Source organism: Gasterosteus aculeatus, chromosome 17 (assembly GCF_964276395.1).
Source record: "Gasterosteus aculeatus chromosome 17, fGasAcu3.hap1.1, whole genome shotgun sequence".
Classification (NCBI taxonomy): Eukaryota; Metazoa; Chordata; class Actinopteri; order Perciformes; family Gasterosteidae; genus Gasterosteus; species Gasterosteus aculeatus.
This window is the reverse complement of record NC_135705.1, coordinates 19,090,130-19,114,849: the sequence shown is the minus strand read 5'-3', so window position 1 is coordinate 19,114,849 and position 24,720 is coordinate 19,090,130. Positions and strand designations below refer to the sequence as shown.

At 46.2% G+C, this 24,720-nt stretch overlaps 1 protein-coding gene across 4 annotated transcripts; it reads left to right on the top strand.

Moving 5' to 3' along the window:
- The first annotated feature begins 485 nt into the window (after positions 1-485).
- phf2 (PHD finger protein 2) lies at positions 486-23,129 on the top strand. Of its 4 annotated transcripts, none has more exons than XM_078092246.1 (22): positions 486-1,033; positions 8,188-8,273; positions 8,379-8,493; positions 8,654-8,814; positions 9,656-9,797; positions 9,889-10,075; positions 10,609-10,771; positions 11,235-11,322; positions 11,549-11,655; positions 13,329-13,420; positions 13,514-13,603; positions 13,920-14,264; positions 14,353-14,469; positions 15,669-15,784; positions 15,923-16,101; positions 16,518-16,585; positions 17,166-17,335; positions 18,033-18,226; positions 18,851-18,946; positions 19,026-19,135; positions 19,211-19,526; positions 21,412-23,129. In XM_078092246.1, the coding sequence occupies exons 1-22, from the start codon at positions 864-866 to the stop codon at positions 21,498-21,500; spliced, it is 3,201 nt and encodes a 1,066-aa protein (XP_077948372.1). In that variant the 5' UTR covers positions 486-863; the 3' UTR covers positions 21,501-23,129. The 4 variants fall into 4 exon arrangements, with proteins under 4 accessions (XP_077948372.1, XP_077948371.1, XP_077948373.1 ...); XM_078092245.1 differs by having other exon boundaries at positions 18,012-18,226; XM_078092247.1 differs by having other exon boundaries at positions 916-1,033; positions 8,654-9,527.
- Positions 23,130-24,720: the final 1,591 nt, after the last annotated feature.

Genomic DNA, 24,720 nt, shown 5'->3' with positions numbered 1-24,720 from the left:
ATATATATATATATATATATATATATATATATTATCGCAAGGTTGGTGGTATATATATATATATATATATATACCTTGCGATAATATATATATATATATCGGGGGCGATATATTATCGCAAGGTTGGTCGTTCGAGTCCCGGCTGCCCCATGTCTGTATTATGGTAATAATATAATGTATTTATTTATATGTATGTAACATTGCTCTTTTTCTCTCTCTCGCTCTCTCTCTATATGTTTATATATATTTTTATGTATACATATTTTTTATTTTTATATATATATATATAATAGATGACACGTATGTAACATATATATTACATATCTATTAAAAAATATATTTAATAGCATTATTATCGCACTATTCAAATATCGCTATTTAATTGGATTACATATGAACTCAATTACGTAATAGGAAATCTCTTTCTTGGTATTTCCTCCATGGAGGTGTTGTGAAGAACAAGACCCCCCCCCCCCGCAGTGTTTATTGATCCGAGCATTCATTCACCTGAGCTCCGTAAATTCAAACCTGCTCCCTGACGTAACTTTCACATTTCAAAAAAAAAAAAAAAAAAAAAAAGTTTATTATTATTTATTTATTTCGCAACTGACGTCGAGGCTGCATCTTCTCCGGGCTCATTACCGGGACCGCCTCGGCGCGGTCACCAGGGGGCATGTGCGTAGCGGCAATAACCGTAACCATAATAATAATAATAATAATGCATCGGAGCAAAGCGCGCTGAACGCAGCCGCCTCAGTCGTCGCCAGCAGCCGGCCGTGGCGTGATGGAGACGTGCGCGTAGGCTGCATGTGTCCGGCGGCTCTGCCCCTGGCGTTTTTTCTTCTCGGGGAAGATCATATTGGATGATATTGTTTGCAGGACGCCGTTCCTCCCGCAGCCCCCCCAGTCCATCCCGACGTAGTAGCGAATTGAACATGGCGACTGTACCAGTGTATTGCATCTGCAGATTACCGTACGACGTGAACCAGTTCATGATCGAGTGCGACGCCTGCAAGGACTGGTTCCACGGCAGGTAAGCCCGGGCCGCCCGCCGCCGCGGCGTGCGCCCCCGCCGCCGCCGCCGCCGCGTTTCGTTGTCGTGTGCGCGGCGCTCCGCGATTGTTTTAAACAAACAAAAATGGCGAAGTCTCGGCGCGTTTGACAGCTTTGTGGCTCTCGGTCGCCCGGCTGCATCTGAGGAGAGGCCGCGCGGAGAAGAAGGAGAAGAAGGCGGAGTTTGAGCGCGGACGAGCCGGGGTTGTGACACATTTTTCGCGAATAACACAAAACATATTCTCCCTTTTAAAAAAAAAAAAAAAAAAAAAAAAAAGTTCCGGTGGTTTACCGGGAGCCGTCGGCGCGGTGCGGGTGAACGAGTCGCACTTGGCGGGGGTCTAACGTCCCCGCGTCCGCCGCCGAACTAACCCGCTCCCGCTGCAGCGGGCGGGCAGCGCGGGGAGTGGGGGGGGGGGGGGAAGAAGCCGCGGCGGACTCGCCGCTCGTTCTTCTCCCGTTTTACTGCCTCCACAGCCGCTCTTGGGGGGGGGCAACATTTCCCGTGTGTTTATGTGTAAAAACGTCCCGTTCCAACCGCTTTCCGAGCGGTATGTGCACGCGAGCGCGGGGCAGAAATCACGACTCGAATCTGAGCTCAGCCCGCCGTCCCAGCCTCCCTGCCGGGCTGCAGCCATGGCTGACAATAGCCCGCGCCGGATGCCCCTTTCCGGAGCCCGCGTACACAGAAATTAACACGCCGCCATGCTTTTGTGCTTCAGCGGGCGGCTGTTTGTGCTATTGGACCGGGGGGGGGGGGGGGTGTGGTGGGGGTGGGGGGGTCTGTCTGCAAGCGGCCGCTCGTCACTTTCCCCGCCGAGGCTCGAGCTGCTTCGGCTCGGCTGCGCGGCGTCACGCGCTCCGTCTCCCCGCTCGCTCTTTGTGTTTCTCTCGCGTCTCACGCTGTTTGCCCGCAATCGACTAGTCTGTTTTTTTACTCGGAGGTTTGTGTGTGTGTGTGCGCGTGTGTACGGGGGTCATTTTGTTAAACGTGGTTGTTTTTTGTCGTTCGGTGAACGAGCCCTTCAGAGGCTGCAGCGAGCAGTATTTACGCGCCGGAACGTTAACCCTTCGGCGGCCTGCAGGTCGGCCGTCGCGTCGGTACAGTACGGATCGCCGCGGGGCGACACGCAGTCCGCACAAGCCGTCCAGCCGCCTTTGCGTCTCGACCGCAACGCTGCTCACTATGTTGTTCCCCGACGTGCAGCGGGACATTCCATCACTTCACCTGGAAGGTGATGAAATGCAGTAACGTGTGGTCAGCGTGTTATATAATCCGATCATCAAGTCTCATCTGTTACGGGGTAACGCGGGTTGCTGTGGTGGCTGCTGCCTCACAGAAAGAGGGGCAGAGTGTTCGATTCCCAGGCTGTACCCCCCCCCCCCCAACACACACACACCTCCTGTACCCCCCCCCCCAACACACACACACCTCCTGTACCCCCCCAACACACACACCTCCTGTACCCCCCCCCAACACACACACCTCCTGTACCCCCCCCCAACACACACACCTCCTGTACCCCCCCCCCAACACACACACCTCCTGTACCCCCCCCCAACACACACACCTCCTGTACCCCCCCCCCAACACACACACCTCCTGTACCCCCCTCCACACACACACACACACACACTCACACACACACCTCCTGTAGCCCCTCCACACACACACACCTCCTGTACCCCCTTCACACACACACACACACACACACACACACACACACACACACACACACACACTCACACACACCTCCTGTATCCCTCAGTGTGCAGTTTGCATCCTCTTCTCCTGTCGCGGGTCCCTCCAGGTTCTTCGCCCCCCCCCCCACACATTCCAATGATATGCATTTCAGGTTAATTGGTTAATAGATGAAGATTTAATTAAACGAATGAATAGGTTCATTTCCCGTGGGTGGGAATGGCCGTGTGTGTCTCATGCGATACTTTGGTAATAGAAGGTTAAAGATAACAGACGGACTCCGTAATTGAACTCGCATTACAAATGATGGTAATGAAAAAAAAAAAACATTCTGTGTACCCACATCATATAATGTCATATAATGTCCTTTGAAGGAGGATGTGATGGAGATACTTTTCTTTTTATCTGATGTGCGCGTGTGCACGTGGCAGGAGGAGCTGATAACTGCTAACAACATTGTCAACTGATAGAAAACACTGAGTGGGTCTGTTTGATGTGGAAGTATGACGAGACGTAACAGCACGTGTGAGCGCGCACCAGTTAAAAGGAACATTTTTAGGAACAAGCCCGTTTGCTCTCATAGGGTGGAGGAAGAAGACTGGCGTCGGTTTTCTTTTTACTGGACTGGAGTGTGTTGAGCTCCACAAAGAGGCGCAGCAGCAGGGGGGGGGGGCGCACAGGCCGAGGAAACAAGAGACTTTCCCACAAGTTGTGAGCCGTCGTGTTGTTCAGGCGTCATCTTGGGTTTCCACCATGTTTGAGTCACAACAGCATCCAGGAGGGGTTCTTTCCACATGCTTCTTTGCAAGTTCTTATGTCCATCTGCTATTGATCAGGAACTGCTTCAAACCCGAACTGCGCCTTCAAACCGCAAAGACTCTTTTTTTTTTACTCTGTTGTGAGTGAACTGCTGGTTGCCGTCGTGTTTTCAACTTCTGGGATCGAATGCGCCTGCTGGTAACTCAGCGTGTGTCCTGTTGACTCTTCGGGCCGAACACATTTGATTTCCCATCGTTTCTTAATTGTGCTGCTTTTCCTTCCTCTCTGCTCTGCCAGTAGACTTGTTTTATCAGTTAAGGTTCTGCTCATTTTTAGTTTTCAAAAGCAGTGACAGGACGAGGCAGCAGGTACAGATTGTTTTACAACTGGTTTGTAACATAAGTCCCCCCTGATTTTGACATTGCAAACTTTTATTTTGAAGGAACAAAAAAAAAAATACATTGGTTACAGTTATTTAATGACAGAACATGTTTTATGTTCTTTTATCCCTGTGTTCATATTTGCACCTGACGAGGTCACCGTATCCCACATTGAATTTAATGTGATTGTTACTATTAGCGACCCTTTTAACAAGCAATGTTATTATAGAAGGTTGATTATTAATGCTGTGAAGTGCTGCAGGTTAACACAGGTACATCTGTCTGTCACCACGGGGAGCTCCGTGTCATCATGCTCTGCATTTGGAAAAAAAAAACATTTATGACGAACATATTTTGGAGATTTTCTGAAACGTCGTTCTGTCTGATTGATCAATGATAACATACGCCTCTAATATATTAAAGTTGTTGTCCCCAATTCATCGAAAAGTTACCTACTGCAAGAATATTTTCAAAAATCAAATAAATTCCTATGTTGTTTCTAGAATTAAATCGTTGAAACTAAGATTCGGCTGCGATGGCATCAGTCACTATGTAGGCGCAGTAGCCTGTAACCCATCGTTGCAGCTCTGTGACTCACCTGTATGGACCATTTTGGAGATTAAGAGACACTGAAGATACACAATAAAATAGGCAACTACAATGTTTCTTTCCTATCCGTTCCTGTTTGTCAAAAGCACTTATGAATTTGTCCTGACTTGACTTGGAAGTCCACAAAGCCTGACTGTCAGTGGATTAGATCTGAGCTTTCACCACACTGACTGCACAGTGTTTCTCTTCTGGCTGATATTCAGTGTGCAGCGTTAATGGTTACGGCTCAGTGGCATCAGGCTGCTTATTTTACTTTTCTATCAGGAGTTTTCAGATATCTGACGTATTTTGAGACGGACTGGACTTCTCTTGCCGCATCAATACAATGCAGCTAAACGGAATTTAATCGGTTATGCTCACGACATTTATGTATTTGTGTATGTATTGTATGTATGTAATCAGCTGTAGAGACCGTGGTGACTGGCTCCGCCCCCTTACTGTCAGAAAGAAAAACAGTGAGCGCGTAGAAAACCCCTTGGAGACTAACCTCGCGAGCGAGGAAGTTCACGCTCAAGCAAATATCTTGCGCGAGACAGACTTTTTTTTTTTTTTTTAATTCCGATTATTAACTTTTCTGAATCGAGACCGAATCGTTCTAGAGAGTCGAAAAATCGTTTTTTCCCCCACCTCTAATTTTTATGGTACAAAGCGGCAATGGCTCAGCAGAGGAGGAGGAGTAATTGACTGGTTATGAAGTATGAAGTATGACAGGCAGCCGGCCCTTTATCACTTACTCAGTAGCTGATATGGCAGTTAATATTTTTTAAAGGGCGTCTCTTTTTTAATCTTAATGTTGCACTTTGAGAGCGAGAGCGGCGAGAAGGACTAAGTTCCAAGCAGCAGAGGTCAAGATTTGTATGGACCAGTACAACTGAAACCTACACTTCCTGTGCTTGTTTTTTTTCCATCCTCCTCCCACCTGATAGACATCAAAATCCTTCCCATTCCATTCGCCTGAGCTTGTTGCACACTCTGCGTTCAAAATACACAGAATGAAAACCCAAACGGGGATCACCCGATGATGTCATCGTGATCGGTGTGTATTGCCCCCGCGTTTGAATGCTCTGCAGAAGGTCATAAACGGTACTGAATAGGATTAATGCATGAAGGTACACCTTTAAATAGCATGGCAGACCGCTCTTTACTGCACTGTGTATGGAAATCGCCACACGTGTAGATGTTTGCAAGCGCATAACATTGATACATTATGTAGGAGGGCAGAAACATACGATAGGACATTTCATCAGTATCTGCAGAGGAGGAGTCGTTTCTCTGGCACCTCGCCGGAAGAGGGATGACGGTCGGAGTAACGCTCAGAAGTGAGGTAACGGGCTCAGACGTCATTCAGAAATTGCCCCAAAATTTTAAAAAATAATACCTGGCCTGGTGGAATTCATCCCGAGACCAACGCGGAGGTTGAAGCCGAGGTAACCGGATCTTATGACGTGCGTCTGGTCGAGCGGAGCAGCGTCACTGTACTCAGGGGGAGATGTTGGTGTAGACCTCAGTGTTACTGAAAGCCTTGCTGACTACTTACATGGGAATAAAAAACGTGCACGAGCACATGCAGCTTGTCGTGAAGGCGCCTCGCTAAACATATTCTCTTTCACAGCACAAACCAGCGGTCAGGCAAAGAGCTTCTGTGTACGTCTCACATTTAGTTTGAATTGTAGAACAAGGAACAAGGATCGTGAACGGGCATTTTCCCCGGCTACCCGCCCACTCCTCTATCTGGCCACAGTAGGCGAGCGAGGGGACGAGGGGGGGGGCTTTTCTGGTGGGAAACCCGCGGATCACTCGAGTTTGAGAGTAGCGGCTCCAGAAGGGAGGAATTTGCTCGTGCAAAAGCTGCCGCTTGGGGCGGAGCGATGCGTCCTCCGTCGTCATTTGATTTCAAAGTTGATCGATCTCTCCTACAGCATTCAATTAGAACAAAACACAAAAATAACTTTTACAAAAAGGCTTCATGAGAAATCAATGGCGTTGTCAATTGTTACTAATGCAACCTGTCAAACAATATTACATGAAAGAAGAAGAAGAGCAAACTGGTTGGAACATAGAAATGCTTCTGCGTCCGCGGTGTGCAGCAGTCTGTGGGATGAGACGCTGTCCTCCCCCGTCACCTTTGACCTTTGCTGTACTGTACACCAGGACCGTAGGCCATGATCCATTTCAAAGCAATGCTTCTGTTCCATTATTTGAGGCTCTCTGGCAGAGATTTCCAGTCCTTCGTGACCCCTTTCTGTAAGTCAGCATGAGATGCAGACTTTGCTTAAGGGAATTACCCAGAAGTCATTGCAACGTGACGTTAAAAACAGGGTAACCAGTGAACGCACAGAGACGTAACCAAAGGTAAACAAAGAGGATGGATCAAACAATATATCAGCAAATATTCACTTTAAAAAAAAATCTCTTTTGAGCTATTTTGACAAAAAACTAATAAGAAAATAATAAGAGACTAAAAATGAAATAAATACCCTCAATTGTAATGTCAAATTTTCAACGCAGGACGCGAAAGAGCAAATTGAACGAAGCGGATAAATTGCCAGACGCTGTCTTGCAAAAGTCAATCAGCAGCGAGATGCTCCAACTGCTCCAATCATCTCAACGCTGATAAGCCTCATAAGCAGCATCACACCTTTCTGTCGCCAAAGTGGAGGAATGTCAACTTTTGCATTTGGTGCGTTCGGCCGTTTGTCGAGTGCGAGGTATAACTACTCTGCTTTTCATAACATCATTTACACAAAAAAGGCCATAAAGCAGTCAATGATTATGAGGCAACAGGTAATTACAGTCCCTCCTCGTCCTCGTTTAGGGCTTTTTCTTGGTTGCACCTACAGATCCCTTCCTGGATTCATGTTGTCGGTGCAGTCTCGTCTTTTTGAGAGAATAATGCAGCACACTGAATGTAAACCAGAGTGCAGAGGCGCAGAACACGCCAGCCAATCACTTTATTTACATCGAAGCATGAAAACATGTTCCAGTGGAAACCAGAAGAGGGGATGACGCGTCTCCTTTGAAGTTGCTCAAGGCCAATGTGTGTTTTAGGTTTTCAAACCCTGCTGTCACTGCAGGACAAACCCCCGTTCTGTGCAGAAGCTGTGTGGCTGTTCAGTAGAGCCAAAGTTAGATGTTTTGGAACGTTCTGACTGGCTACTTATGCACATTCAAATAGAGCTGAAACAATGAGTCGTTTCACGAGATGAATTGAGCATAAAACAGTGGTTGTTCACAGCGGGGATCACTGAAACAAAAGCGGTGAGACTGAACTGATCTTTATGCCACGTTTGGTTTGGAATTATCCCTCCTCACATTATCCGCAACATCCGTTACGTATCGTCCGTCTGCAGCCTTAGAGTGATATCTCAATAAAAAGCCGGCACAAAACCCCACCTGGGCTGATTTTAGAGGTCAAAGGTCAAGTGCGGAGCAACCTCGCCGCTTCTCGAGGCTTAAATTTGAAGGAGCCTCTTCATATTTTGCGCTAACATCCACTTTCATTTAAGGATCAAGTAATTCAGACGTTTTAGGTCAAAGGTCAATAACTCGAAAATTCTTACGCCCATTTCAAACAAATGCAGGAAGTGATCCTGAAGTGATGAGAGGCCAAGCACCCCCACCCCCCCCGGCTCCTCTGAGCTCACATTCCTCGACATTAAAGAGCGTCTTTTCCTCTGGTTTCAGCTGCGTAGAGGTGGATGAAGATGACGCTCCGGATATTGACATATATCACTGTCCAAACTGCGAGAAGACCCAAGGCAAATCCACACGTGAGTCAAAGTCTCCGCAACTTCCTGTCACGTGACGTGACCCGAACTTTTCATCTGTGTGAGTTTGAGAGACTTTAGTTTGATGTTTTGTTTTCTGCTGCTCAGTGAAAAAGAAAAAGAACTGGAGCAAACACGACACGGGGCAGAGCACCGACATCAAAGCCGTCCTGAACGGCAGTCAGGTGTTCATAAAGGAGCTGCGCAGCAGGACCTTCCCCAGGTAAACCCATCTCAGGACCCCCCCCCCGAGGACAACTGTCAGCGCCGCACGTCCATGTGGTATTCCCACTAGGGGGCGCTGCCTGTTAGCCGTCGGTAGCCTGGCACGTTGACATCACACAACCTGACGGCATTTGTCCCTCCCTGCGTGCGGCCTCCAGCGCTGACGACGTGGTGGTGAAGCTGAGCGGCGGTCAGCTGACCGTGGACTACCTGGAGGAGGGGGGCTTCAACGAGCCCATCCTGGTCCAGAAGAAGGACGGCCTGGGCATGTCCATGCCCGCCCCCACCTTCTACATCAGCGACGTGGAGAACTACGTCGGTAAGGACGCACCTGTCCACTGCTTGGATACCGCCGCTGATAGTGTTCTTACTACGTGCCAGTTCCTCTTTTCACAAATTGTATTTCTTTGAATTTTTATTTCACCTGAACAATTTTCCATTTGCATCCTGTACTTATTGACTCTCTTGTCCTCTCAGCTCAAAATGTTTTTAACAGGATGTGATTCTCGCAAACAGTGTTTTTTACATTTCAAATGAGACACATTATTGATCAATAATTTAAGCGCATAATCAAGCATTTGACACACATGATGCGTTCAGGAGCGTTGGAAACGGGAAAATGCGACGATGATACTGTGACCACTGCTGCTGCACGACTACTACAAATACTAAGAAGTTCTGCTCTACATCTACTACAATCTGCTGTATTACACGCAGTATTCATGGGTTATCAATTTTACTGGTTTATTTTACGGCTGCTTCCCTTATAACCATTAATGCTGGGAATACACTACTGGTGCTATAAATATCTCTGGGAATATCATCCATGAAGATGGTCAGTTATTTTCAAAATAAGAGCATGAGTCGCATGAGTTAAGAGCAAAAGTTGAAAGAATGTCTTTTAATCTTTCATTTTTTTATTAATACTTTGTTTTTGTGTGTGAGACGAAGAACAGACAATACAATTGGCTTGCCAGCAGGGGGCGCATCGCTCCTGTAGTTCCCTCCCGTGCACTGAGGCTCAGTGATGAGGTCACTTGTTACACATCAACACCACACATATATTTCGTTCACCGGTTTGCGGTTAACAGAAAGCTTTTAGTTTGTAGGTCCTCGAGGGGTTCACCGTGTCCTCCGTGTCCCTCCTGTCGTTGTCTCAGGCCCCGACGTCGGCGTGGACGTCGTTGACGTCACCAAGCAGACGGACTGCAAGATGAAGCTCAAGGAGTTTGTCGACTATTACTACAGCACAAACAGGAAGAAGGTGTTAAACGTCATCAACCTGGAGTTCTCCGACACGAGGTAGGCGCCTCGGCGGGGAGACCGTTTTGTCGCGGGATCGTCTGGAAAACCAGCGGCACCGATTTACTTTTCTGCTGCTCTTCCTGGACAGGATGAATTCCATAGTGGAGAGTCCGCAGATCGTGCGGCGGTTGTCTTGGGCGGAAAACTACTGGCCCAACGACGCGCTCCTCGGAAAGCCCAAAGTCACCAAATACTGTCTCATCTGTGTCAAAGACAGCTACACCGACTTCCACATCGAGTGCGGCGGCGCCTCCGTCTGGTACCACGTCCTGAAGGTCAGTCAGAAACACCTGTGTGTGTGTGTGTGTGTGTGTGTGTGTTGAGAAGAATGTGGCGTATTGCGATACTGGGGTTACGATTCAACATAACGCGATACTGCACTCAAAGCGATTTATTTTTAAATTTGATTTTCAAAAAATGTCCCAGCGTAAAGAACTCACCACTATATGCATGACATTAATATTTTTTTAATATATATATATATATATAGAATAAAAATTTATTTTATAATTATTTTATAATTTATTTATAATTTATTTTATAATTTTATAATATTTTTAATATTACAAAAAGGAGACTGTTTTTATCCAATCAGAATGCCTTTTAATTCATTTTTGTCCCTGTATCCGACATCAACAAGTTTAACAATTGCGGTAAAAGAATGAACAATAAAATAGCTTTTTATATACAAATTAAGTAAACATATTCTTTTTTACTAATTAATTCAACTCCATACCTCATACAATGATGCTGACGATGAAGGTTGAGATGATGGGGCCAGAAAACGTGACGGCGTCTGTGTTCGCAGGGGGAAAAGATCTTCTTCCTCATCAAACCGACCTCCGCCAACCTGTCGCTCTACGAGCGCTGGAGGTCTTCGTCCAATCACAGCGAGATGTTCTTCGCCGACCAGGTGGACAAGTGCTACAAATGCACCCTGAAGCAAGGCCAGACGCTGTTCATCCCGTCAGGTCAGAGCGCCGTGCCGAGAAACACCCGCAGTGGGCAGTAGGTGGTGCTGCTCCGTCACTGCAGCGTCGGGGAAGGTTGGAAATTGTAGCGGAGATCCCAAAAAGTCCGGCCGTAAGCTGTTGCTCGATTATTTGAAGGAGTCCACTTTTAACAGGGAATAAAACACAGTACAGATCGTTCAAAAAGGGGATTTGTTTACTTTAAAATGACAAGATTTGAGAGAAATCAGATTAAATAAATGAAATTACTTGTCTTTTTCAATACTTAACTAATGGAAATGGAACATTTTATTTTTCTAGATTAATTAAACTGTTAGATTAATTACCATTCGTCCCCATGTGGTGCAACAACAAGGCCAAGTTCGGCTCTCGAGAAAAAAAAAAGATATTTTCAAAAGTGTAAGTGTGTAAAATCGTCATTTATTTTCTTAATTCTTCAATTATTTCTTAATCTTCTCCTCAGGTTGGATCAACGCAATACTGACTCCCGTCGACTGCCTGGCGTTCTCCGGACACTTTGTCCACAACCTGAGTGTGGAGATGCAGATGAGGTTTGGACCACCTGTCTTACAGCCTCGCACGCCCTGAAGTATTTGTCCCCCGCTGATCTCACACAGTAGTTTCCACTGGCTGCTCTGTTTAGGACTTTGTTTTCATGTGTTTACGAACCCTCTCCCTTTTGGAAAATACCTCGTGAGCTGCATAGCTTGTTGCAGTAAACCTGCCGGTGATGCACGTGGATGTTTAGTCCAAACGTCCCGCTTCATTCCTCCTCAGAGCGTATGAAATCGAGAGGCGGCTAAAGGTCAGAACTCTCAACCCCTTCTCCAACTTTGAGACGGCGTGCTGGTACGTGGGACGACACTACCTCGAGCGATTCAAAGGTAAACCCCTCAGTCCGCCGGGCGTATTCATAGCGACGCTTCTGAACTCACTTTCTTTGCCGTGATCTTGCGGCGTCTCAATGTAAAGCGGAAGTCCTCGCTGCGCAGCGAGCGAGAGCGGAGGAGGCCCAAAGCGTGTCAGCGGCACGGCCGCCGGTCTGCTGCACAGATGAGGAGCTGGATGCTCTTCATATTTTTTCAGTCATTTAATCGGTGAAATCACAGAGTTCACAGATGATTAGCTTCAAACGGTTTGGCCCAGCTAGAATCAATTGCTCCATTACGAGCCTGAGCTTAAACCACCCTCAGCTGGCTCGGCCCGAGCTGTTTATGTTTCCACTCTTTTCTGTGTTGTGCGTGTGTGTGTGTGTGTCTGTGTGAGGGTGTGAGTGTGTTAAAGCCAGATTGCTAACCCACAAAATAACGCTATTGCCTTTTAACTTCGAGGTCAGTTCTTTCAGCACAATAAAAGAAAAGACTCCTTGATGTTATGAAGGATTTCCTGTTTTCGGTTGCGTTGTGTTCTGGAATCCTCTCTGGAACGAGCTCAGCAAACGAAGTCCGACTACGTCATTTAATCCAGATGAAGGGATGTTTGTTCCTAACAAATCACAAATTGAATCACATAAATACCATTTAATAGAAAAGAAGTTTGTCACCCAACAGGCTGAAACCAGTTCGCTGCAAAAGCGATTTGCATAATTTGACCGGTGACCAAACGGGATGTAACGTGATGACATCGTCATGACGGGACTTTAGGACGGCTAACGTTCAGCTCGTCATGGAAGCAGTGGTGCAGTGCAACATCAACCATTCTCTACTCAAAATACTCAAAGAAAAGCGCACATGAAGTACCTCATGTTTGTAAAGGTGTCTGCTCATCAATACATATGATTTCAGCAATGCGATCCTATTCATGAGTGTTATTATACAGTTTTAAAATTAAGCGTTTTTTGCTAGATTTTGGTATCTGGAGTGGTGCCAAGCGCTGAAATAATTAATAAACGGGGCCTATTGAAGGAAGCCGTAGCCAGCGCGATTTGAAAGGGGCATAAATCATTTATACAATCTTCCATTTTTATACAGATGCTCATGTGGATCGCAAAAAAAACAGGCTTGTTTGTAATGTGCGTGCCACAAAAAGAGTCCGTGCAACGTGCTAAGCTAACAAGCTCGGTATCATGGGTGCAGGTGCAGAAACTGATACACGCTAGAAAGTAGAAATCGGTTCTTGCAATAAATCACATCGAACAAGAAAAAACGGACATTGGCATTTTGTTGTCTGGAACTTACAGAAAATGATGAGATAAAACACGTGGTGCACACTTTAAAGTAATAGTATATTGGCTGTTACACTTTCTATTCCTTTAAATACGTTTTTGTTTCTTGCCTCTGATGCTCAGCGATCCAGAGCGGGAGCGAGCTGGATTGTGAAGAACTTTTACATGGATTTCATCTGTTTGGGTGTTAAGTTCCGTCTCTCCCTCTGCTCGGGGGACAGTTTGTCCATTCACGTTCATCCAGTTGATAGAATCCAGCACCTTCACATGACGCCTCGTGCCATTTTGAGTAAATCTCTTGATGTTCATGTTCATAGCTTACCGGTCTTTTCCCCGTTGAAGTTCAAAAGTCAGGATTCACCCAACCGTAACATTGAGTTTCTTCTTCTGCAGGTCTGCACAAAGCGAATAAGCAGCCTGCCCCGTACCTGGTGCACGGGGCCAAGATCATCAACGGCGCCTTCAGAGCTTGGACCAAAAAACAGGTCCGGACACGTGGAGATGTGTTTTGTGTGTCGGTCGTCCGTCGAAGCCGCCGTGACAAGCAATGACAGTTGTGTTTGTGTTCCTGGTGACAGGCCCTCCTGGAACATGAAGACGAGCTTCCGGAGAACATGAAACCATCACAGCTCATCAAGGATCTCGCCAAGGAGATCAGGCTGTCAGAGGTATGCTCCCCGAAGGCCCCTGGTGGCTTTTAACAATGTGGTGGAACCGGCGTGTCGGGAGGAGACAGCCGTTGAAATCTTTCCACCAATACTGTGATTAGTGCCGCAGCTGCGATACCGGCATCCGTCCGCTGTGGTCAGTCACGGTGATTCTGGTGAAACGGGAAAACTAAAAGACATTTCTTAATATTGGTCCATGCAGGAGTTTAGGTGTAAAATAAGTAATTTGTATAATCAGAATAATCATATTTCATTTGATGAACGTTTTATTTTATAACAAAAACTAAAACTCACGATCCCTCGGCCGTATTTTTAGAACGCAACGAAAGCGGTGAAGAGTGAGCCCGGCGCCAAGGCCCCCGCGGAGGAGCCGCCGTCCACCCACTCCGAGCCCGAGGAGCCCGTCTCCCCGGCCCACGTGCCCTCGCCCGGCCGAGAGAAGGCCAGGAAGAAAGCCTCCAAACCCCCCAGGGCCCCCAAACCCCCGAAGATGTCCAAGGCCCCGAAGCCCCCTAAGGTGCCCAAGGTCAAGGAAGGGGGCAAGAAGAAAGCAAAGAAAGCAAAAGAGCCGTCGCCGCCTCCGAAACCCTCCAGCTTCGCAGCACTCGAGTCCCACGCGAAAGACATCCTGAGTAAAATGGACCAGCCGAAGAAGACGAAGGCGAGCGGAAGGCAGCGTCAGTGGAAAATGATGTTGTGGAACGATTGTGTCCTGTGAACTTTCTGCGTCTTTCTGTGTCTTTCCTCAGGCTGTTAAGAACGTCCTGAGCGTATCGGAGAGGGAGATGTCGAAGCACAACAACGTGGAGAAGTTTGACATCAGAGAGCAGAATAAAAACAAGACTGAAGCCAAATGGAAGTATAAGGTGAGACCGGCTGCTGGTCACAGGCTAAGATAAATAATATCGCAGTCCTTCACGTGTTCAAATAAACCTTTTCGGTATGGGAGACTCAAGACTCAAGCGGCGGTGAAGGTTGCGAGCCGAGCGGAACCCCCCCCCCCCCAAAAAAAGGGTGAAACATCCAAAAGTGATTTGCACACTTCACTTCAAAGCAATCAGCAAAAATAATGATGCGTCCCTCGAGTCGCACATTTGAGGCCTGCAGCTCATCAAGAGCTGCACCAGAAGAATCCACAGGCCCAGAGTTTACCTAATGGAATTAGGCCACGTCCATATCCTCTGCCTTCCCTCCTAAGTATTTACACATGCCCACATGGAGGCTTGTTGCATCGGCCCAACCAAGAGGAGAGGCCTTTTCGTGGGATTTTTGTAAAACGGGAAACGTTTGCAGGGATTTTGTGGAAAGTTCAACTGCGTCCAGCCAACTGCTCCTTCACCTCAGGCACTCACAGGTGGAGCTGGAGGCCCCTGTTGGAGGGTCCCCCAGGTGTCCCGGGGGGGGGGGCGCACCGCCGGCCCGGGACCCCCGTTGAATTACGTTAAAGGTTCACAGCTCCTCTGCGCCGCGTGCGTTCAAGGCGTCCAAGGCCCGTGTCGCCGCCGGCCGCACAGAACGCTCAGCATGAAATGACCTGTCGGCTTTGGAGTCGTTATTTGAAAATGAAAGTCTTTGGTTTCAGTTAATCACACAGCGGCGTTGCATTCCTCGCTGTCAGACGTGGCAGAAAAGAATATCGTGCTTTGAGGTTTTCTTTGTTTGACAGAAATGTTTCATTCCAATCAAATGGCTTTTCATACGCTGTGTTTCACCAGCAGCTGTTTAGAAAGTTACTGGTTGTACAGCTTTTTTTTGTTTGTTATTGTTAGTTATTCAGGCGTTAACATGACCTTAGTTTGTGCACTTGAGAAGTTCAATTTATTATTTTAGTTCAAGGGAGACACTTTTTTGGCGAAAAATGTATCAATATCACCATGAAACCTTCCAAGTTGATTATTAAGACGACATTACAGCTCAGATATTGAAATGAGGAATTATTCAACGGTAATGTTTGGTAGATTTTAGGAGAAGTGGTAAAATAAACGGCTTAATCAAGCTAAAAATAGAACTAAATCTGAATGAACGGCTCATAAAAAAGGGTTTGTGTTGATTTCCCCTTTAACAGAACAGTAAACCCGACTCCCTGCTGAAGATGGAGGAGGAGGGCAAATTCGACAGAACGCTGCTGTCGGGCAACAAAGAGCGATTCAGCTTCACCATGTCGCACAAGAAAACACTCGGGTACGTGTGGAGCGGCTGCGACCGAAGCTCTCTGCAGAGGAGAGCGATTACAGGCCCGTCAGCACCGCCGCCATTAGTGCCGATTCAGCGGGCCGGCGCGGGTTTCATTGTCCGCGGTTTCTCCTTTTTTTTTTTCAGCTCCAAGTCGCTGAAACCTCAGAGCAACTCGAGTGTTTTTGGATCATTACAAAACCTAAAAGAGGACAAATCCAAGCCGGTGAGAGACGAGTACGAGTACGTCTCCGACGAGGGGGAGCTGAAGATTGACGAGTTCCCCATCAGGCGGAAAAAGAACGCCGTCAAGAGAGATCTGTCCTGTGAGTGTCAAACGCTTTTCTGTGTTGGCGCCTGAAACGTGAGTCGGTATTCAGTTATTTAACAGATCATTCATTCTTTTGATCTGATATTTCCTGTTTTGATTTATGTCAAGTGAATATTTGACGTATTCTTTTATTTTTTAGTACGCATCAAGCATTTCTGTACATTCGGGTGTGTAAAAATGCTTAAAATGTGTTGAATAATTGGAGTTCATTTGCCTGGTTGGGTGAATAAATGAGCAACCAGAGCTTTGTAGTGTTAGAAATAGTGACAGAATTCCCCGATCAGCTTCGCACATTTACTTCACTTCACATACATTTTCTTTCGTTGGCATTTCATTCTACTTAATGAACAGATCTCATTTCGATTTGAAGTTTCAGCTTCTCGCTCGATGGTGAATGTTATTTTCTTCCAGTTCTGTCAGACATCAAAGAACCCATCCAGCCAGCCAAGAAACCAAAGCTCCAGCCGTCGGTGACCAAGGTTCGTACCACGAGACACTCGCCAACATCCGAAAATGCCCCCGGCGCTGTGAGGGTCCCGGTGGGCAGGTGGTGTCTTGTCATCAGTGTGAATCGGTGACACGTGGCGTCGAGGTGCTTCAGTGGTAAAGTCCATTTACTGGTTGTTTAAAGGTGATTAAACAGAGACAAACTGGAGGACGACCCAGTGACAACCTTCCTGCACATAGATGATAGAGGATAAGCCATTTAAACTGTCCTGATAGAGACGATCACAGCGCGGCGGCCTCGTGATGGACGGGCCTCCTCCGCGGCTGGTCCTATTTGTGGAGGCTTCAACGTTTTCAGTGTTTTCAGGTCATGAAATTGTCCCGTTTTGATTTCCTAAAATGGTCTCATTCAGCCTTCGCTAAGCTCTCCCCTCTTGTGTCAAAACCTACACTTGAAAACTAAAGTCCACGCGCATAACACATCGATAGATCTGAGGAGAAGATCCGCTAAACGGAGATCCGATCAGTAGAAATCCCATTCAAACCGGGAGCGTTGGCTGCAAATGTCTGCGTGTCTCATGTCCACTCTGTTGTCCCCTGTCCCGAAAAAAGCCGAGCGCGGACTCCTCGGACGAAGAGACTCTGCACATCGACACGGAGGTCAAGCCCGAGGCCAAGACTCGCAACGCCAAGGTCAAGAAAAAGGGCGGCAGCGCCGCCGGGATCCTCGACCTGCTGCAGGCGAGCAAGCAAGTGGGAGGGATCGACTACAGCGCCAACAGGTAGACGGACCTCCGCCTGAAGACGCTCTGTTACCAATCCCAGCACACGCAGGAACCTCCCTTCCCCTCTCGCCAAATTACGCTTAGAGTCCACAATGGCAAACAAACGCTGCGCTCAACGACGAGTACGATTGGATGAAAAAGCTTTGCTTTGAGCTGCAAAATCAACTTCCAACGGAAGAAACAATCTGCGCAGGTTCTGTCGGCAGTGGCGGTTTCGTTACGCTGTAATCTATCAGAGGCGTTTGTCGCTCCAGGCTCCTCCCTCCGCCTGCTGCGCGCCGCTGCGTTCGGCTATTGATGGTCTACTTCCACCACGCTGAAAGCTACAAACGAGCTGTAAAGGGAAAGACAGAAACGTGGGCTGAAATCAGTTTCTTCCTCAAACAGCTGAGGGGGCTTTGCAGGGGGAGCGCGTGGAGTCCTCGCACCGGTGTTTGACAGTCACTTTGCTCGTTGTTGCAGCTCAGCAGCTGATAGATTTGCACGTTTGTGCAGATATTTCCTTCACTGCCTTTTAAAGTAGCTCTCAGTAGACGATACTCTAATCGGGTCAGTTTTGCGCCACAAACTGGCGCCTTCAAAGTCCTCTTCTCACTCTTAACACCTCCTCCCGGCGTGCCGACCGCTGTGTAATGGCTGTGTTGTTGTGTATTCTTTATTGACGTACTTACAGTCAGCCACCTGCATCTCCCAGCACACAGGAGGCCATTCAGGGCATGCTGTCCATGGCCAACCTGTCGTCTTCAGACAGCTTGCAGCCGCCGTGGAACAGCAAGCGGCCCGCCAAGCGGCAGCCCAAGAAGCCCCGGAAGAGCAGCAGCATCGAGAGCCTGGACTACGACGACGACCAGGACCACATGGACGCGTGCTTCAAGGACTCCGACTACGGTGAGCGGCAGCAGACCAGTCGTCCCTCTTGATTCTGATTCGGCAGCATCGGAGGAGATGCAGAGCGACCTCGACGGGTCAACACGACGGCCTGTAGTCTCAGATTTGAGGGTTGTAGGGTTTGGGTTTTTCTAGCATTCTTTCTAGCCTACTCGTTCAAATCCGCCCCTTTGTGATACCCCCCCCCCACCCCCCAGGCCCCCCCCGGCGCTTTGAAATGTTTGGTGAGCCCCGTCCAAACAGCGGAATGGGTCCTGCGCGCTTGTTAATGAGCCATTAAGGCCGATTTTACACGCTTTTTGAACTTCTAATTGGTGTCTAATTAGTTGTTACATTCCCAGGCAGAGATCTCGTGTCGGCGTGAGGCTTTTCTCACACACTCTTTTCTTCTTGATCATCCAATCATCTGATAATAAACCGTGGATGGAGTTCGGGCTGTGTGGAGGGGGGGGGGTCCACAGCTGTCTCACAGCTGTAGCGAACGCTGTCGCTGGAACCTTTTAGATGAGCGGAAAGCAGAAATAAGTGCGCCTGAGTCACTTTCTGTGCTTTTCATATCTGGCAATAATTGGCCAGACATCCATACGCGTCCTCTCAATCGGTTCCGTGTCTTTGATTCCTTAGTCTACCCCTCGCTGGAGTCCGAAGACGACAATCCCGTTTTCAAATCCAGGTCAAAAAAACGGAAAAGCAATGACGACACCCCCTACAGCCCGACAGGTAAATACCGGCATTTTCCACCTAAGTTTGACACTCGGGAGTTAATGTGTTCTCAAGCTTCACATGGATGTCGCCGCAGCGCGCGTTGGACCCTCGGTTCCCCGACAGGAGCGGCCGGCGAGAGACGGCGCGCGAGTGGCCTCCATAGAAACGGGTCTGGCCGCAGCAGCAGCAAAGCTCTCCCACCAGGTAAGTGGTGACAGACTCAGTTCCCGTCGGCACACCTGTGAGCGCCGGCCAACCGATGAAGTCTGTGTCCTTCAGGAGGAGCAGCAGAAAACCAAGAAGAAGAAGAAAAGCACCAAAAAGAAGCCAATGGTGGTTGAGGAGCCCTCTCAGGACAGCAGCTCGCCGGAGCACAACGCCGACTCCCGAGACGGCAGCCTGACGGACCACGAGTTCAACACTGGAGCGGCCAAGTCGCCGGGCGGGCCGCGGCCCATGGCGCCCGGGGTTTTTCTCAGCCAGAGGCGGCCGTCCATATCCTCTCCGAACAACAGCACCAACACGACGAGCACCAACAACAACAACGGCGGCGGCGCGGCGAAGGGCGAGCGAGCGGCGTCGGCGGACGCTAAAGGTGAGTCTGCTCCGCGACGGCAACGCTAACGAGGCCCGTGACGGATGTGATTTGGGACGAAACACCTGCTAAACTGGTGACTTTTCCCTCAGCCTCAGTTATGCTATGTTTAATATATGATAATAAACACAATACACTGAATCCTTTTATTATTACACCTATTACACCTTTTACACCTATTATCTATTACATCTATTACACCTGTAACACCTATTACACCTATTACAACTATTACCTATTACACCTATTACAACCATTACACCCGTTACACCTATTATACCCGTTACACCTGTTACACCTATTACACCTATTGCACCTATTACACCCATTACACCTATTACACGTGGTCCACCTATTACACCTGTTACACCTGTTCCATCTATTACACCTGTTACACCTATTACACCTATTATCTATTACACCCACTACACCCATTACACCTATTACACCCATTACACCTGTTACATCTATTACACTTATTACCTATTACACCCATTACACCTATTACCTATTACACCTATTATACCATTACACCTATTACCTATTATACCATTACACCTATTACTCCCACTACACATATTACACCTATAACCTATTACACCCATTACACCTATTACATATATTACACCTGTTACACCTATTACCTATTACACCTATTACACCTATTACCTGTTACACCTATTACCTATTACACCTATTACACCTATTACCTGTTACACTATTACACCTGTTACACCTATTACACCTATTACCTATTACACCTGTTACCTCTATTACACCTATTATCTATTACACCCACTACACCCATTACACCTATTACACCCATTACACCTGTTACATCTATTACACCTATTACCTATTACACCTATTACATCTATTACACCTGTTACACCTATTACCTATTACACCTATTGCCTATTACACCATTACACCTGTTACACCTATTACCTATTACACCCATTACACCTATTACATATATTACACCTATTACCTGTTACACCCATTACCTATTACCCTATTACACCCATTACACATATTACACCTATTACACCTGTTACATCTATTACACCTATTACATATATTACACCTATTACCTGTTACACCCAATACCTATTACCCTATTACACCCATTACACATATTACACCTATTACACCTGTTACATCTATTACACCTATTACATATATTACACCTATTACCTGTTACACCCAATACCTATTACCCTATTACACCCATTACACATATTACACCTATTACAACTATTACACCCATTACACCTATTACACCTGTTACATCTATTACACATATTACCTATTACACCCATTACACATATTACCTATTACACCCATTACACCTATTACACCCATTACACCTATTACCTATTACACCCATTACACCTATTACACCTGTTACATCTATTACACCTATTACAACTATTACACCCATTACACCTATTACCTATTACACCCATTACACATATTACACCTGTTACATCTATTACACCTATTACAACTATTACACCCATTACACCTATTACCTATTACACCCATTACACATATTACCTATTACACCCATTACACATATTACACCTATTGCATATATTACACCTATTACCCGTTACACCTATTACCTATTACACACATTACACCTATTACACCTGTTACAGCTGTTACAACCCAAACCACAGCCTTTTACTGTGTGCTGCTTTGCTTTGAATTCTCATTTGTGCAAATATCTTTGCTTTAAAACCTAATGGAGAATGCAGATTAATTGGGAACATCATTTAGTGTCTGGGGGGGTTTGAGCACAAGTTTGTGTTATGTGTTAATTTACTTCATAGGGATTTTACCATTCAAAGCACTGACACTGTGTTCTCGTTGTCTGCAGCTAAGCGGCTAAAGAAAGGCATGGCCACGGCCAAACAGAGACTTGGAAAGATTTTAAAGATCCACCGGAACGGAAAGCTCCTCCTGTAGCTGTCGGACTGGGAATTCCTGAGCGTCCCGTCGATTAAAGCCGAGCAAAGGGGGGAAGGAAACAAACACATCAAGAGAATCACGCAGTTTTCAATTTCTAAGAAGAACATCCCTCGAATAGGTTTTTTGCCTCTACTTATACTTTATAACTTTCAGATATTAAAGTGTACAGAGCCTACTATAAATATTTTTTAAGAGAACATGTCTCATTTTACTACAGCTGTCAGTTTTTCAGGGGTCGCTAAAACATGAAGTAGAAGTACATGGCAGTCATTCCAAGATTTTTTGAAAGTATCCCTTGCATGTATTCAGTCGCATGCTCCCCTCGGCCGCGTTCGGGGGATTCTCCACATTATCTCCCACCGAACGGACGCAGCTTATCATCGCCGACCCGGAAGATCAGCAGAGTTCACGTGGGAATAAAAAAAAACTAAACAACCTCCATTCAACCGGTGCGCGCGTCGCCGGGCACCTGGGCTTGTGTCTCTGGGCGTTAACACTTGGGTTTGCAGAGCACTATCAGCGGCGGTATTTATTCAACGGCGCCGAGGAAGGACTGTGAAGCACAAGGCCGAACGGCGAGCAGCAGACGTAGGACGCTGTGCGATGGGGGACGCTACACGTGGGACCTGTGGCTGATGATAAGACTCGTCCACGTCAGGCCTGCACTTACACGGGGATACTTTCTCTCTTCCTTTGTTTTCACAGGCAGCACCGACGGGCTCCACTCATCTCCACCCATTCACCATGTAGAATGTAGCTTGTACAAAGACTTTTAAATTACTACTTTTTGTATCCTTTCCCCATAAGGCTTGATTTTACATTTTTACCAGTTTTGCTAATTATGAATATATAATACAAATATATATATACATGGATAAACAGTAAAGCCCGGATTTTTTTTTCTAACAGCAGAGATTCAATTTTTTTCTTTCTTTTCCCTGTTGGATTTAAAAGGTGTTGCCTGGAAAACAACCGAAGAAATAATACATGTTATTGTCCTATGGCCTTACACACACAAAGCTAATTGTATTGTGATTCTGTTTGAACAAGAGACGGAACCTTGAGGAGGAAAATGATATAAAAAGAAAGAAAAAAAACACACACCAGCCTCTTGTTGGAGTTCTAGTATCCTGAAGGGTTTTCGGAATTATTTTACTAGCACCTTGTGACGTGTTTATGTGTCAGTGATGTAATTTATTAATGTTTGTAGCTTTTTATACTTGTACAATTCTTAAAGAGTTTCTTTGTTCGGTTTTTGAATATATCATCGACTTGTGAATTGACCCCTTTTCGGTTTCTTTGGGATGTGCGTGTCTTTTGGGAACATTTTACACGCTAAAATCTACATCGTCAATTTTTATTTAAATTTCTATCTCCATTCTTTGCTCACCCAATGTCATGATGTTATCACGCCAAACATTTGCAACTTGTATCGTCATTGTGAATATTATACTTTTGAGCAGCTGCGTTCACGCGTCCATCGGCCCGTTTGTTTCGTGTCTCGTGCGTCCGCGTCCCCGCGTGTCACTGGGACTCTTCACGCTTTCGTTTTGTACAATACACGTGTGCTGCTTTGTTGTGGTTTATTTTTCTATGTCCGACCTATTAAAAGAAGCTTCCCCTGTTCCACGGCAGCGACCCGTCGTCTTCCCTCGCTGTTACTCGCAGTACTACTACTAGGGAGTACTAGTAAGTATTTACTGTCCTTTCTGACCCGAATCTATATTTTTCTGTATGTAGACTGATTCTGGTCGAGCTCGCGGCTCAACGTCTTTTCTTTTTTTTTTTTTTTACTGACATGGAAGAATTGGTCAAATATGGAGGAGCGCGCATATTGTTGTTGGATGATTTGACTCTCCGCCTTGTTTACTTTTGCAATACAGTAACTGTGGAAAAGACGCGCGCGCGCTCTGCGTGGTGTGTTCACGGCCGCTGCGCCGCGGCGCAAAGACGCGCGCGCGCTCTGCGTGGTGTGTTCACTGGCGCAAAGACGCGCGCGCGCGCTGCGTCAACGCCATCAACGATAGAAGGGCTCCAAGTAGTCAGACCATTTTTACTCGAGGACACATAATTCATTCTTTTCAATATATATATTTTGAAACACTGGCAAGTTTACTCCACTAGATTCTATAGCTAGTATATTTTAAATATAATATATATATTAATATATTAATTATAATATATAATTATATCAATATTAAATATATATCAATGCATAGAAAAGCAGCGGCAAGTCTACACCACTAGATGGAGTCCAGTAATATTTGAAGCAACGGATGCATGTTTTCAAATCATCGTCATGCTTCGTCTATTAGCTTCCTATAACAATGACAGAAACGGGCTCAGGTTGGTGAACATCAACGAGTTTCAGCACATTTTAAATTGGCGGTGTGATTAAATTGTGGAGGGAAGTGTGGAGTGTGGAGCGTGCACGTTGCCCGCGTGCACGTGTCCTTTCACCTCTGGTGCATCCATGAGTGTGAGAGAGATGCGGGCGTGCGGGCGTTTAAGAGGTCGTGACCCCGCTTCCACCCTGGTTAGCATCAAAGTGAGATGTTATTGTGTGATAATTGTTAACACAAGAACAAGAAGTGAAACAACCACACCATCTGTCCTCTGAGCCGGTTTCCAGTGGTCAACTGGCAGGAAGATAAATCATACGTATCGGGACCGTTATAGAACACAAATTAATTCAGCTAATACCACAGATAAAAGTGGTTAATAAAAAAAAAAAACGATAATTTTTTTAATTAAAGTGGCCAATTTCTACATAAATAAACCCTTATTTACCTTTTTTTCTGTAACATAATATGCACTCAGTAAAGATCGTCCACTGGAGGCATCAAACAAGTCTATTGGAATCAAACCTTGCAGAATGAAGCTAGAAAATAAATCATGCACATGTATGACTATTATCTTGCTTAACATTTTTGTATTGAATTTATCTCAAATTTGTGTAGGATCATTTGTTTACCACTTCAAGATTTTTGATGACTCCAGTTTTCTCTTGTAAATAAGATATTTCTTTTAGCACACATCCACCCCCTTTATTTTATAGAATATGCCAAATGTATTTGAATATAAATATATCTTTTCAATACAAACACATTGGTCCAATTTCAGAATTTCCTTCAAAGAAATGGCATCATTGCAGTTGAATCGAATTGTACTGAATTAGAAATTTGTTCAAATCGGATAATAAGATTGTTTCTGGAAA